The 15,041-nt window shown below is 38.8% G+C and overlaps 1 protein-coding gene and 1 pseudogene across 1 annotated transcript; both read left to right on the top strand.

The window, feature by feature from the left end:
• Positions 1-7,142: 7,142 nt before the first annotated feature.
• LOC145573461 (small nucleolar RNA R71) lies at positions 7,143-7,241 on the top strand (annotated as a pseudogene).
• Positions 7,242-9,533: 2,292 nt separating this feature from the next.
• LOC145571056 (uncharacterized) lies at positions 9,534-11,897 on the top strand. Its single transcript, XM_081630155.1, has 5 exons — positions 9,534-9,662; positions 9,741-9,868; positions 10,519-10,639; positions 10,805-11,177; positions 11,272-11,897. The coding sequence occupies exons 1-5, from the start codon at positions 9,534-9,536 to the stop codon at positions 11,745-11,747; spliced, it is 1,227 nt and encodes a 408-aa protein (XP_081486281.1). The 3' UTR covers positions 11,748-11,897.
• The last annotated feature ends 3,144 nt before the right edge of the window (positions 11,898-15,041 follow it).

Here is a 15,041-nt window from a genome sequence, read left to right as displayed (position 1 = left end):
AATGAATCTCCCCCGTCTTAACCTCATGCATGATCTCCTTGCAACACTCCATGAAAATGTAGCCAAAGTTTATCCTAGATCCCAACTCCGGCTTAGTAGCCATCCACAAAACCAAGATCTCCTCTCGAGACAACTTTCCCAAATCTTGCTTATTATAAACCGAGTACCCGAGAATTATATGTAGGATCCTAAGGGCCGGATGGATGATCTCACTAGCAAGGGATATCTTGGAGTCAAACTGTTTTTTATGGGCTATGGTTCTCCACCAAGCAACCTCATTGTACTCACTTTGGGCAAGGGAGATAAGGGGCTCGAAGATATCACCATTTGGGTTGAAACCTAGGGCAACATTAAACTCGGCTAGGTTCATGGTGTGCTTTACATTGAAGAGTTGGAAGGAGATGATGTAGTCGGTTTCCCCTACCCTATTGAATTCAAAGGTGGAGAAAAACTCAATTGAAGGCTCCAAGTAGGTTCGGGGGTTAGATTTTAAAAACTCACCCAAGCTTAGGTTTTCGAGGAGTACATCAAGGTCATTATCTATGCCTAGCTTGGCCATGTCATCACGAAAATAATGGCGGGTGGGTCTAAACTTTCGGTCTTTCATTTTGTTATAGATGGGCAATTGTTTAGACCGGTTCCACAATTTTAGAGGTGGTAGAGGAGGAGGGGCGTCATCTTGGGTTGAGGAATGTGTTTGGGGTTGAGGGTTTGAGGATTGGCCTTTAGAAGTTTGGCCGGGAGATTGGTTCGAGCGGTTTTTGCTACTCTTAACTTTTCTCAACAAATTCATTTTTATCACACAAATTCACAAAAATGCACAAGAAATACTCTAACCTCCTCAAACAAACACCAAACACCTCAAACACTCACAATCCTCCTTTCAAATCCAACCGAACCCCCAAAAACTACAAGGTACCTGTTTCAATCAATACAACAACCAAAATTCCAACAATAAATACCAATATCAACAATCATCCATCAAATATATGCAAGATTTATCAAGAAAAATCAATCATCACTCAAAATTACCAAATTTCACAAAAATAACCATGAAACACAAAAATAATGCTCAAAATCAAGATAAACCAACCAATGTAAAGAAATCAAGTGAAATTGACAAGAATAATACAAAGGTTAGAAGTATACCAAGATTGGAGACTCAAATCAAGCTTAGAGCACCACACACTACCGAAAATTGCCAAAAAACCACGAGAAACACGAGTAGGGGTGATGAAATTTGAGAATTAAGGTAGATTAAGTGAAGATTTGATGGAAAATGTGAAGAGAAGTTAGAGAGATTGATGAATTGGGGTTAGGGTTGAGAGGTTTGTAGAGAGAGAAAGGGGAAAAGTATAGAGGAGGTGAGAAAATAAGAGAGGAGAGAGAGAGAGGAGAGGGCGTCCGGGTTTATGAAACCCAGATACCCGCGCCCTCTCCTGAAAGAGTCGCGGTCTCGGGAACTCTCCTGCGCCCGCGGAGAGACCGCGGGGCAACCGCTGGGAGTTCCTGTCAAAAATTGAAGAAATTATACCTGATGTTTGCCGCGCCCTCTCCAAGGATGCCGCGCCCTCTCCAAAACTTCCCGCGCCCGCGGAGAGACCGCGGGGCAACCGCGGGAAAGTTCCTGATCAAAAACTGAGAAATTTGCTGAAATAGGGGCTGCGCCCTCTCCAATTTTCCGAGACCTCTCTAAACTCCCCCGCGCCCGCGGAGAGACCGCGGGGCAACCGCGGGGAGTTCCTGATTGTAATTGCCTTTGAAAGCTGAAGAGGCCCCCGAGGTCTCTCCAAGCCCTCGGGGAGCCCTCTCTCCTGCACTCTAAACTCTTCATAAAACCCCTTCTTTCCAACAAGTGATGACAATAGGCAACCTACAAAACAAACATAAAACCAACACAACATAAGATCAAAAATTAATCAAGGAAAATGAAAAGAAAAGAAAAGAAAAATGAGATGAGAATCCGGATTGCCTCCCGTAAGCGCTTTTGGTTAACGTCGTTAGCTGGACGTGCATCACCCACTCAAGGTGGCTTGAAAAGAATCATTTTGTGAACAAGACCAACAAACACTCCATCAAAGTACTTCTTGAGCTGATGACCATTAACCTTAAATGAAGATGAGGAATCCAAAGGAGAAATTTCCACGGCACCATTACCAAAAACATCCTTCACCAAGAATGGACCACTCCATCTTGACATGAGTTTTCCAGGGAACAACTTCATTCTAGAATTGTAGAGGAGGACTTTGTCACCTACACAAAACTTTTTTTTCTCAATCAACTTGTCATGAACCTCTTTGGATCGAGCCTTGTAGGTGCTAGCACAATCGTAAGCATCAAGCCGAAGTTCCTCTAACTCATGAAGATCCAACCACCTCTTCTCTCCCGCACTTGCTAAGTCAAAATTGATCTTCTTGATGGCCCACAAGGCACGATGTTCAAGCTCAACCGGGAGATGGCATGATTTGCCATAGACAAGGCGATATGGAGTGGTACCAATGGGTGTCTTAAAAGCCGTCCTATAAGCCCATAGAGCATCATCCAATTTGTCCGACCAATCCTTTCTATTGCGAGCAACCGTCTTCTCAAGAATAAGCTTGATTTGACGATTTGAAACCTCAACTTGGCCACTCGTTTGAGGATGGTAGGGAAGCCCAAATCGTTGATGCACACCATGTTTCCTCAACATCTTTTGAAAGGCATTATGGACAAAGTGGGATCCATTATCACTTATCACCGCTTTTGGGACACCAAACCTTGGAAAGATGATCTTCTTAAACAACTTCAATACAACCTTGTGATCATTTGTTGGAGAGGCAATGGCCTCAACCCACTTAGAAACATAGTCCACCGCCACAAGGATATATTGATTCCCGTATGAAGAGGGGAATGGTCCCATGAAGTCAATTCCCCACACATCGAACACCTCCAATTCAAGGATAGGTTGTTGAGGCATCTCATTTCGCTTGGAAATGTTCCCAACTCGTTGACATCGGTCACACGACTTAACAAAGCCCCATGAGTCCTTGAAGAGATGTGGCCACCAAAAACCACTTTGAAGAACCTTGGTAGCGGTCTTGGAAACACCCATGTGCCCACCACTAGGGTCCGAGTGGCACATTTTTAAAACACTAGGCACCACTTCATTTGGAACACAACGCCTAAGTAAGCCATCAACCCCACGTTTGTATAAGATAGGATCATCCCACAAATAGTGCCTTGCCTCTCTTTTGATCTTCTTCTTTTGGTTCTTGGAGAAAGAGGGTGGAAACTCCCCACATGCTAGAAAATTGACCAAATCGGCATACCATGGGAGTTCCTTCACCTCTATGGCATACAAGAAATCATCAAGCATTCTATCTTCTATTTGTAGACCATCATCATGAATTTGATCCCCTTCAAGGCGAGAAAGATGGTTCGCCACAACATTCTCCGCACCCTTCTTGTCCCTAATCTCAATCTCAAAAGCTTGCAATTCAAGCACCCATCGAATCAACCTTGACTTGGACTCTTTCTTGGCAAAGAGATACTTGAGGGCCGCATGATCCGTGATGACTATGGTCTTGGAACCCAACAAGTAACACCGGAATTTCTCAAAAGAGTGCACAATTGCCAAAAATTCTTTTTTTGTTGTTGTGTAGTTCTTTTGAGCCCCATTGAGAGTCTTGGACATATAGTAAATCACATGAAGTTTCTTGTCTACCCGTTGTCCCAAAACACCTCCAATCGCCCAATCACTCGCATCACACATCAACTCAAAAGGAAGATCTCACCTTGGGCCTTGAACAATAGGAGTAGAGATTAGGGCCTCCTTCAATCTATCAAATGCCTTCAAGCATTTGTCATCAAAATTGAACTCAACATCTTTTTGAAGAAGGTCATTTAGGGGCTTAGCAATGAGTGAAAATCCTTAATAAATCTCCTATAAAAACCCGCATGACCAAGGAACGATCTCACTCCTTTGACATTCACCGGAGGTGGAAGTTTCTCAATCACATCAATCTTGGCCTTATCCACCTCAATGCCTCTATTTGAAATCTTGTGCCCAAGCACTATACCTTCCTCCACCATGAAGTGGCACTTCTCCCAATTCAAAACAAGGTTGACTTTCTCACATCTTGCCAAATACTTCTCAAGATTCACAAGGCACTCCTCGAAAGAAACACCCCCACCGAAAAATCATCCATAAAGACCTCCATTTCCTCCTCCAACATATCTCCGAAGATACTCATCATGCATCTTTGGAAAGTAGCGGGTGCATTGCATAACCCAAAGGGCATTCTCCGGTAGGCAAAGGTCCCATAAGGACAAGTGAATGTGGTCTTTTCTTGATCATTAGGGTGGATGGGGATTTGGAAGAATCCGGAATACCCATCGAGGAAACAATAAAACTTGTGCCTTGTTAGTCTCTCAAGCATTTGGTCAATAAATGGAAGAGGAAAGTGATCCTTCTTGGTAGATGTGTTTAGACGTCTATAGTCTATACACATCCGCCAACCGGTGACCGTCCTAGTTGGAATGAGCTCACCCTTCTCATTCTCAACCACGGTCATGCCCCCCTTCTTTGGAACGACATGGACGGGGGAAACCCACCTAGAGCTAGAGATGGGGAATATGATTCCCGCATCCAATAGCTTGGTGATCTCCTTCTTAACTACTTCTCCCATTTGGGGATGTAGTTTCCTTTGTCGTTCAATAGAGGGAAGGGCGCCTTCCTCAAGCGTTATGTGGTGTTGGCATAAGGCGGGGCTTATACCTTTAAGGTCATCAATTGTGTACCCCAAAGCACCTTGGTGTTTTCTCAAAACACCACATAACGCTTGAGCTTGGCTCTCGCTCAAGGATGCACTAACTATCACGGGGTAAGTGGAATGAGGGCCCAAGAATTCATACCTAAGGTGTGATGGTAGAGGTTTGAGCTCCACCATAGGCACACCATTACCTTCTTGTGATGTGGCCACTTGCAAAGCTTCATTGCTTGAGATTTTCAAACATGTTTGCTCATCCACGTCCTCCACACTTCCATCAAGTAACTCCTCATAGAAAGTCATTTCCTTGCATGAAGCACCTACCTTGTCTTTGTTCAACAAAACATTCTCAAGAGCATCGTTAGAAGTGAGCAAGCGCTCATGCATGGAAGACACAACAATATCAAGTGAATCAATCATCATACAATTTTCCAAAGAAGAACATGGATACTTCATGCTCTCATTCAAATAAAATTCTATAACCTCTTCTCCTACCTTAAGGGAGATCTTAGCACTCCTCACATCAATCATGGCTCCCGAGGTAGCAAGAAAGGGTCTACCTAAAATGATCGGAATGGTGGCATCCTCATCCATTTCAAGAACAACAAAATCCACGGGAAACACAAACTTCCCCACCCTCAAAGGGACATCTTCTACCTTACCTTTTGGAAATTTGATAGACCTATCCGCTAATTGCAAGGTAATGTTAGAAGGTAAGAGTTCCCCTAGCTCAAGTCTTTGATAAACCGAATATGGCATTAGGCTCACACTAGCTCCCAAGTCACATAAGGCATTATCAATTTGCATCTTGTTAATGGCACAAGGGATGGAGAAGTTTCCGGGGTCCTTCAACTTGGGTGGCATTTTGTTCATGATGATAGCACTACAATTTTCGGTCAAATTGATGGTCTCCACAACCTCACAAGTTCTTCTCCCACTCAAAATGTCTTTGAGGAATTTGGCATAGTTTGGTAGTTGGTTGATCACATCGGTAAAAGGTAGAGAAAGGTGGAGTTGTTTTAGCATCTCAATGAATCTCCCAAATTGTTCATCCAATTTGTGTCTCGTGAATTTTTGTGGGTAGGGGAGCTTGGGTCTCACAATCTCTTTCTCTACTCTCACCTCTCTAGGTGTCTCAACCACTACCTCATCCAATGATGCCCTATTCCCCTCATCCTCAACCAAAACCTCCCTAGGAATCTCCTTATCTACACCCTTCCTAGGCAATCTCTCCTCAAGAACCTTTCCACTCCTTGTAACAATAGCATTCACGGGTTTCTTGGGATCAAGACCTTGGGAAGGTAAAGAATAAGGGCTTGCATGATCTTTCAAGGCATTAGCAAGTTGAGAGATTTGGTTTTCAAGCACTTTATTGTGGGTCATCATTTCATTGAATTTTTTATCACTTACGGCCATGTATGTGTTCAACAACTTGGTTTGGTTTTCAATTATCTCCTCCAAATTAGTCCTAGGTGAAGAAGGTTGAGAATACGAACTTTCACCTTGAGTCTTTGGAACAAACCCGGGTGGGGGACCTCTTTGAGAATTATTTTGAAAATTACCCCGTCCTTGATTGTTCCAATTACTCCTATTTTGACTTGGCCATAGCCTTGATTATGGTTTCCACCACCTTGATTATGATTACCACTACTTTGGTTATGATTTCCATAACCTTGGTTTTGGTTACCATAACTTTGGCCTTGATTACCATAATTTTGGCTTTGATTTTGGCTACTATAACCTTGATTATTATAGCTACCACGAGAACCTTGGTTCCCTTGGTTTCTATAACCACCACCTTGGTTATAGTTGTCAAAATTGCCTTGGCCTTGGTAGTTCCTATTCCATTGACCTCTTTGATTATCAAACCGTTGACCATTATTATTCGACACATAATTCACATGTTCACTCTCATGGTTATCAAACTCATCAACACATTCATTAGGACAAGTACTAGAGTCATGATCATACGATCCACATGCATCACAAAACAAGCAACCCACAGGCATATTATGTGAAGAGGGAGGGGGTTGAGAGTTAGAAGGAGTACCTCTCCCCTTAAATTGGGAGGGAAGATTCGAGGCTTGAGAAGGGGAAGAAGTGCTCTCCAACTTAGCTTTGATTGCGATGACCTCCTTTCCTAAGTTTGTCATTTGGGAGGAAAGGTTGTTGATTGCATTTAGATGGTCCACCGAGTATAATGAAGATTGCTTGCTTGAAGAATCCTTCTCCCCATCTTGCCAATCCCTATAGTATGTCACCACGTCCTCAATGATGTCCACAACTTCTGCTTCGGTTTTGTTCATGATAGGGCCCCCGGCCCCTCCATCAAGGCATGACTTGCCTTGGGGACTTAAACCGCCATAGAAGATTTGGATCACTTGGTATGTGGGGATTCCGTGGTGAGGGCACTCCCTTTGATACTCTTTGAATCTCTCCCATGCTTCGTAAAGGCTTTCACTTGGCCTTTGCTTGAACCCTTGAATCAAGGCTCTTACCTCCGCCGTCTTCTTTTAGGGGTAGAAGCGGGACAAGAAAGCCTTTGTGACATCGTCCCAAGTTCTCAAGGAGTTGGGCTTCACCTCTTTGTCTAGCCACTCCAAAGATCTTCCTATTAGAGAGAAAGGGAACAACTTGAGGCGGATGAATTCTTGAGAAACCCCATTGACTTTGATGGTGTTGCAATATTTTTCAAACTCCTTTAGATGGTTCAATGGGCTCTCATTCTTGGCCCCACTATATTTCCTTCTCTCAATCAAGGCGATCATTGCCGGCCGGATTTCGAAGTCATTTGCCGGTGTAGTAGGTGGAGCTATTCCGCTCTCAAACCTATATGCCCCGGGCACTCCAAGCTCCTTCAAGGCCACTCTAGGATTTTCACCCATGCCTTGCTCTTCTTGAATTTCTTCTTCACTTGAAGAACTATAACCCAAGGATCTATTAGCCACTCTTCTTCTTGAAAGAGTTCTCTCAATTTCCGGATCAAGGGGAACAAAGGAACGATCACGGGTTCTATACATGCAAAACTCAAAGAAAAATATTAGTAGCACGGCTACAAGTGTAGCCTAAAGAAACAAAATCTTTTTGTATTTTTTTTTTGTAAAATGAAGTAGACTCAACAACAAAAGCTAAGCACCAATAGCATTCCCCGGCAACGGCGCCATTTTGACAAGAGGAAAATGCATGTCGTTATCTACCCTTTCCCCAAGCCAAACTAAATTTGTAAACACCTAACCAACCTTATATGAATATAGGGCAAGTTAAGGGTCGATCCCAAGGGAATGCAATGATGAAAACTAAAGTCTAAGTCAAGCTACCTCGAAGTCAAAAATGAGATTATGGTTGGTACTAAAGTGAACTAGATCAAATTCAACAAGTAATCAAGGGTCTAAACACTAGGGATATGGGTTCCACATGCAAGATCAATGATAATGCTAGATTAAAGCTCAATCAATTAATTCAAGTATTGCAATGGACAAACAATAGTAGCAATCAAGAGAGTTCAAATGCTATCTCCTATAGGCCAATCTAGTGGTCACTATGAAAGGCAAACCAAGAAGAATCACAAGCAAACTCAATCAATTAGAGCAACCTTCAAATCAATTGGTCATGTCATTAAGAGTTGCAATGCAATCTAGATTAATCTTATAGGGTGATCAATCCTAATCTAATCAATCTCATGCAAAACTATGTCAACCAATTTAATTGCAACAAATCAACCAATCAAAGAGCATCAACTAGCATTTCCATTAATCAAACATGCTTCCCCCTTTCCCTAGCAACTAATCTACTCACTAATCATGGTGAGATTCAAAACCAAATAACTAGAAATTGCATTGATCATCAGTCTATATCAAAATCTAATAAAAATCAAAGTATTCAATATTATCAAACTCAAATCCAAGAAAAACAAGCATCAAGCAAAAAAATCAAATAGCAAGTAAGTAAGAGATGAAAGAAGGAAGAGATTCTCACTAATATTGATGATTGAAAATGAAGAAATCCAAACTTGATTGATCAAATGTTGAGTTACAAATCCAAAACCAAGAACTTCTCTCTAACTTCTCTCTCTAAAACTAATCTAATGAAATATTATCAAAAAGTTAGATTCAAAAAGGAAATACAATTCTATTTATAAGCTAAGAAGAAAACGGCAGCTCCCGCGCCCTCTCCCGATAGACCCGCGCCCGCGAAAAAATGGGTACGAAACCCTCCGCGGGCTGTCTGGGCAACACCCGCGCCCGCGACATCAGGGGCCCGCGCCCGCGGGGAAATGACCCGCGCCCGCGGCAAGATCCCCTGATCCCAAAGGCTGATCAGGGGGCCGCGGTCTCTCTGAGGGGAGAGACCTCTCCATTTTACCCGCGCCCGCGGGAAGCCCTCGGGGCAACCGCGGGGAGTTCCTGCCTCATTTTGACACTTTTGCTCGTCTTGGGCCCGCGCCCGCGGCAAGATGGCCTGCGCCCGCGGCCTGTTGGAAGTACCTTGGAGACCTCTCCTAGGCCTCTCCAAGGCCTCTCTAAGCCCTTCTAGTCAAATGCTTCTTCCTTGCTTGATCATTGAGGTCCCGAATTGCATCCTTTGCCAAGGCGATCCTCACAATACCTACACAAGTAAACAAAGGAAAGAAATAAAAGGGAAAAAGAGCAAAATAAAGGAAAACACGATAAAAACACGAGAAACATAAATAAAAGAGAAACTAAAGGAAAAAGGACCAAAATTAAGAGAAGAAAGCATGAGAAGGGGAAAGAAATTACCTAAAAGACTACCCTATGAGTGCCATAAATGACACTCATCAATAGGGCAGTTGCACAAAAGCAGCTACTACAAGATAGACAAGCAAGAGTTTTACAAATTCGAGATCCTACACAAGAACAATCTTTGAAAACAATTGAAGAACTAAATGACAAGAAGGTATAACAAATATAGTTAATATCTTTGTTAAGAAATACGATAATACAACATTAATATTATTTTCATATAATCATGTAGGCTGCAAATGCGCTTATGGAAGAACGTCATTGGATTCAGGCTATCATTCCAAATGCTACTTTGGATGATGTATTTGTTTACATAGGTTGTTCTGGTTGTGGAAAAAGATGTAGTGTTCCTGAAGGAAGGCAATTCACATGCATCGTCTGTGATAATAAAGACTGCATCTCAACTCCAAGGTTTATCAAAATCCAATTTTCACCACAAGTTTGTACATTACTATAGGTCTTAAAATAGTGAACTACTAATGAAAGTTTTCACGAGTTTTCCGTTGACAAATAGCTTTACGTAGTAAATTATTGTTTGTTCAAATCATATCTACCGTACCACATGCTATTTACTTATTTAGATTTCATAAGTAGTTGAATTCTAGATTCTACAATAGTTGAAATATGATACTTAATTTCCAAATTGGAATCATTCTAAAGTTTTGCCTTTTGTTGTGATCTCTCTAAGATAAATCTGATTATGATCTTAGGAGTGCACTATACATAAAAACGCCTTGTTCGGTTATTCTAAGTTGCTAATACCGAGTGGGACTTATAGCTACTTTTAGCTTCAACTGCTAATGTAAATAGATATAGGCTTGCACCATGATTTCATTTCAGCTAGATAGAGAGATTCTAAACTCCAAATTTATGTCTTGTGCTTCTCTGAACCTTATTACTCAGTAGTTTTGTTAAACTTTATTTATTAAAACTCTTACTTTATTAATCTATAAAGTGAAAAATGCAATTACCATACCATTAATTATATTTTTCTCATTTTTTTTCTACAGGGTTGCTTTTAAATTTGAGGCAGCTGATGTGACAGGCTCAATAACATTGACATCATTCAACAATGACACCAAAAAATTGTTTGGCAAGACCGCAGCTGAAATCAAAACTATGAAAGATCTTGTATGACTCCTTTACATAATAATTCATTAAATAAACACTTAACTTATAAGAAATTCCAAACATTATATTTATAACGAATATTGTTAATAATATATATATCCTTGTTAGTGTTCTATTTCCATTAAAACTCTTAGTACATATATTAATTACAAATATATTGTGCAGGCTGATATGGTTGCCTTCCAAACAATTGAAGAAAGACTCAGAAAAAAGACAACTTTCTTCAAACGTGGTCCATCTAATTCACTAGGTTCAAGCAGTGTTTTAGAATGGTCACTCAAAACAATTGAGACTGCTGAAGATGCATCTAAAAAGGATTTATCAAAGTCGACGGTAGCAAGAGATGATGAAATTGAATTCTCAGATTTAAATATGAATGTGGATTATACATCAAACAAATCTGGTGGAAGTGCTTCAGTTGATGTGGAACAAAATGCTACAGCTATAGGTGAAGATACACCTGATTCTAAAGCCAAAGACAAAGGGAAAGGAAAGCTGTCAGACACAACTACCCTTAAATTCCCATTGCCCCACAAGGGTAAGAATCCTAACACATGTTTATAATAAAAGAATCTTCTAAATTATTAATAGTGCAATCACGAACATTAATACACCTATATGCCAATTTACAGGAATTGTTATAGCTGATGAAGGCCATGTAAAAATCACTCAAAGTCCCAAGAATGCAACTCCCAAAGACTTCAGCTCTGCTGCTGACAACAACTTGATAATCAAACCCCTGGAAAATTCAGCTGCTGAAACACTTGTTCCAGTGAAATCTCAAAAGATTTCACCTGATGAATGGGCCCAACTATGCCGCACACGCATGAGTGGAAGCAAACAATCTCCAGACACTCCAGCACAGAATGAAGATAAGCGATCTGACTCAATTTGTGTCAAAACTGTTGCACGAAAGAAGCTCCGTTTCACAACATCACCTTCTGATGAAAATGCAGATCATGACTCCGCCAACAAAGAACCAACTTCTTTAGCAACATCTGCTACTGAAAAATCTGATACATCAACCAATGTTGCAAACACAACTGTACCAGGGATGGATGCTCATATCACAGACATCTCAACTGACTCTCTCGCCAAAGGAAATTAGCAGTATGTCTTTCAACAATGAACATAATATAGCTAAGTAAACAATTTACTACAAACCACTTATAAGGTGTGATATAGTCATCTCCTCTATTTTAAGATCTTTTGCTTGCATGGTATTACATCAGTGACATCTATTAAGCATGGGGGTAATCACAAAGCTAAATATTTTGATGTATTGAACGAACGTGGTTCAGACTACGTATTCCGTTCAAAACTCCTTTGTTTTTTTAGTATTGCTCCAGTATTGCGTTAAATAAGTTTAGATTAAAGTAGAAAATCTAATGTAAATAGGGTTGCAATGATGTTGAGTTTAATCTTTGAGGAGTTTTTTAGGAACATGTACAATAATAGTTCATGTTCCTGGAAAACACTATGAAAGTTAGTATTCTATGTTGTTCAAAAAAACTTGCACTGATGTAATGTTTATTTATAAATCATGATATATATAAGATCTATGAATTATAATAAGTCAAAATTGCTATATTATAGAAATTGTTATCAGTGGATTATGAGTTTCATAAGGAATTGATGACAAATGTTTTTTCATAGATATTCTATTGCCTATAGCTGCTTTTTGGAGGCTAAAAAATGCTACAATTACAGATATTATATACATCAGCAAACTTATATTAACAAAGTTATTATTTACTTTTTCAATTTTTTTTTCCTTTTTTTAAGATAATACCACCAAACAAGTGTAAACTCACCTAACTATAGTAAAATCTTAGATTGAACTCTATCTGATCAATATTCATATTTGGAAAGTACTAACAATATTTAAGTTAATATTTCCTAGAATTAGAACTAACTTGTTATATTTGAGATCATAACATCAATTTAGACATAACATTATACTACCTCCGTTTCGCATTATCTGCAACAAAGGAATATTTTATATCTCACAAATAATACCCCTTTGTTGCAGATAATGCGAAACGGAGGTAGTATATATGTTCTGACATTTCACCCCATTCAAATGCTTTAATCAGAATAATATAATTAACAGTATATAAACCAATTTCCTTAATAATATATAAGTTACCAATTTGATATTATAAAGTTAATCAGAATAAAATGTCAACTACCTTGTTATATTTTCAATCATAACATCAAAGCAAAACGGGTTATATCAAAACAAAGAATATCAATTTGCTTTGATTTCAAAACAAAGAGATTTAATCTTATTAAAGAGATTGTGCTTTTATCTATTAGATATTTTTAAAAAGTTATAATGAAGAAGTTATAGATATGAATAGTAGTGGGTTTGCTATCATTTAAATGAGACACAACTGTAACCAAATCTAACTAAAAATTTAAACTAATTATAGTTAATATGATATAAAAAATAAAACTATCTATACTTCTTATTGTAAACCAAATTTTTTAATCCCACACTAAAACATAAACATTACTTCTTTTAAACACAATAATTAAAATTACTTTTTTCCAATGAATAAATTTATGTTACATCTTTCTCGTGTAATAACTTTAACAGCAATATTTCTCTCTTAAATTGGCCTAATACTTACAATTTATACAACATTCAAACACCACACAAAAAAAAATTCGTCTAACAAAACCACCGGATACTTATCAATAATAATCACCACCATTGGGGGACCGCGCGCGAAGCGCGCGGTGCCACAACTAGTAAATTCATAAGTATAACAGACTTCTATATTTTATCACTCAAAGAATCCATAATCCAAAAGATTACTATACTACCATAGGGATCTTATTCTCCTTGACGTCATATGTGGTATACTTAATCATAACTTCATTGGCCCATTCTTCTTTTTGAAGCAAATACAATTTATACAAGTTTTCTCCACTATTTTTAGTTTCTAAGATCAAGTTAACTTTTCTACTAAAATGGTAAAAATAGTTTTTCCATTTTCGACATTATTGTTTGGTCTAGATATGGCTTTTAGGAAGGGAATGATATAAATAAAAAAATAAAAATAAAAAAATGAAATATTAAATATTGTTGGCCCTACTAATCATTTTTTTCTTCTTATTTCTTTGATACCATCTCTTTTCCAGATTTTCTCATTCTATCTCATCCTTCGCTAATTTTATGAGGAAGTCTAGGAGAATCTCCTTGTTAAACAAAATTTGTTTATCAAGTGGTAAAATCGTAAATAATCAATAATTTTGTCTAGTCATCATGATATTTTTGTAAATAAATAAAAAACTATGGGATCCATATATGACAGAAAATGTTGATTTATTTACATTTTTGCCATTTTGTCTAGTCATTATGTCAGTTTGGAAAATAAATAAAAAACAGTGGGACCCATATATGACAAAAAGTTGTTGATTTATTTATGTTTTAGCCATTTGATAAACACTACAAGAAAAAGGCCTGTTTCCGACAAAAAAGTCACTCGCTGAAAGTCAAATTTCCGTCGCAAATAAAGTTTACGATGGAGTTCCGTCGGAAAACCCTTAGTAGGAAAAAGTGGACTTTCCGAGGAAAATTCCCGTCGGAATGTTATTTTACGACGGATTTTCCGACGGACCCTGTTCCGTCGTAAAGTAATTTGACTTTCATGTATGATCCGTCGCAATATTACATGTATTTTATGCAACGAAGGAACATCAACGACAGAAAATTCGTTGCAAATGTAATATGTTACGACGGAATTATATTCCGTCGCTAGTTTACGACGGAAAATTCTGTCGCAAACTACCGACGAAATAATATTCCGTCACAAAGTATTAAATGTGCGACGACTATTTCCGTCGTTGAGTTTCCTCCCAACGACGAATTTTTCTCCCTTTTTCCGTCGCAAATGTTTTTTTCGACGATTTTTACATTTTTTTTTTCCGTCGCAAAAAAAATATTCATTTCAAAAACTCCTGGTAATTATTTTTAAAAAAAAAAACATCGTTAATAACCTATATTCCTGCACCTAATACCTGTGAAAATTAAAATCATAATCGAATTACGGAAATATTAATATATATATATATATATATATATATATATATATATATATATATATATATATATATATATATATATATATTTCCACTAAAGCCATGCTACAAAACATATAGTAATTCTACAAAAGCGGGAACATAATCTAAATTCAAATTAAGTACATGTCCATACTACATAAACCAAAGCTATGCTATACAATTGTCGGGGTACCCTGGCTTGCTCCTCCACTACCCGGGTCATCCCTGGGTCTCGGCACTGAGGCTGAAAGGTGGAACATGTGTCGTTGTTTGCGAATCGACTCATGAACTCATTCCACCTCTCCTCGGCTCTCCTCTCCATTTCGGCCAC

The sequence above is a fragment of the Chenopodium album genome, chromosome 12 (genome assembly GCF_948465745.1).
Source record: "Chenopodium album chromosome 12, dcCheAlbu1.1, whole genome shotgun sequence".
In the NCBI taxonomy this organism is placed as follows: Eukaryota; Viridiplantae; Streptophyta; class Magnoliopsida; order Caryophyllales; family Amaranthaceae; genus Chenopodium; species Chenopodium album.
The sequence above is the reverse complement of the archived record's forward strand: the minus strand, read 5'-3'. Positions and strand labels throughout refer to the sequence as shown.

Coding starts and splice junctions, on each gene's coding strand:
- LOC145571056 (XM_081630155.1), top strand. CDS start 9,534: ATGACACTCATCAATAGGGCAGTTGCACAAAAGCAGCTACTACAAGAT. Junction 9,869..10,518: donor TGTAGTGTTCCTGAAGGAAG/GCAATTCACATG, acceptor TTTTTTCTACAG/GGTTGCTTTTAAATTTGAGG. Junction 11,178..11,271: donor ATTCCCATTGCCCCACAAGG/GTAAGAATCCTA, acceptor GCCAATTTACAG/GAATTGTTATAGCTGATGAA.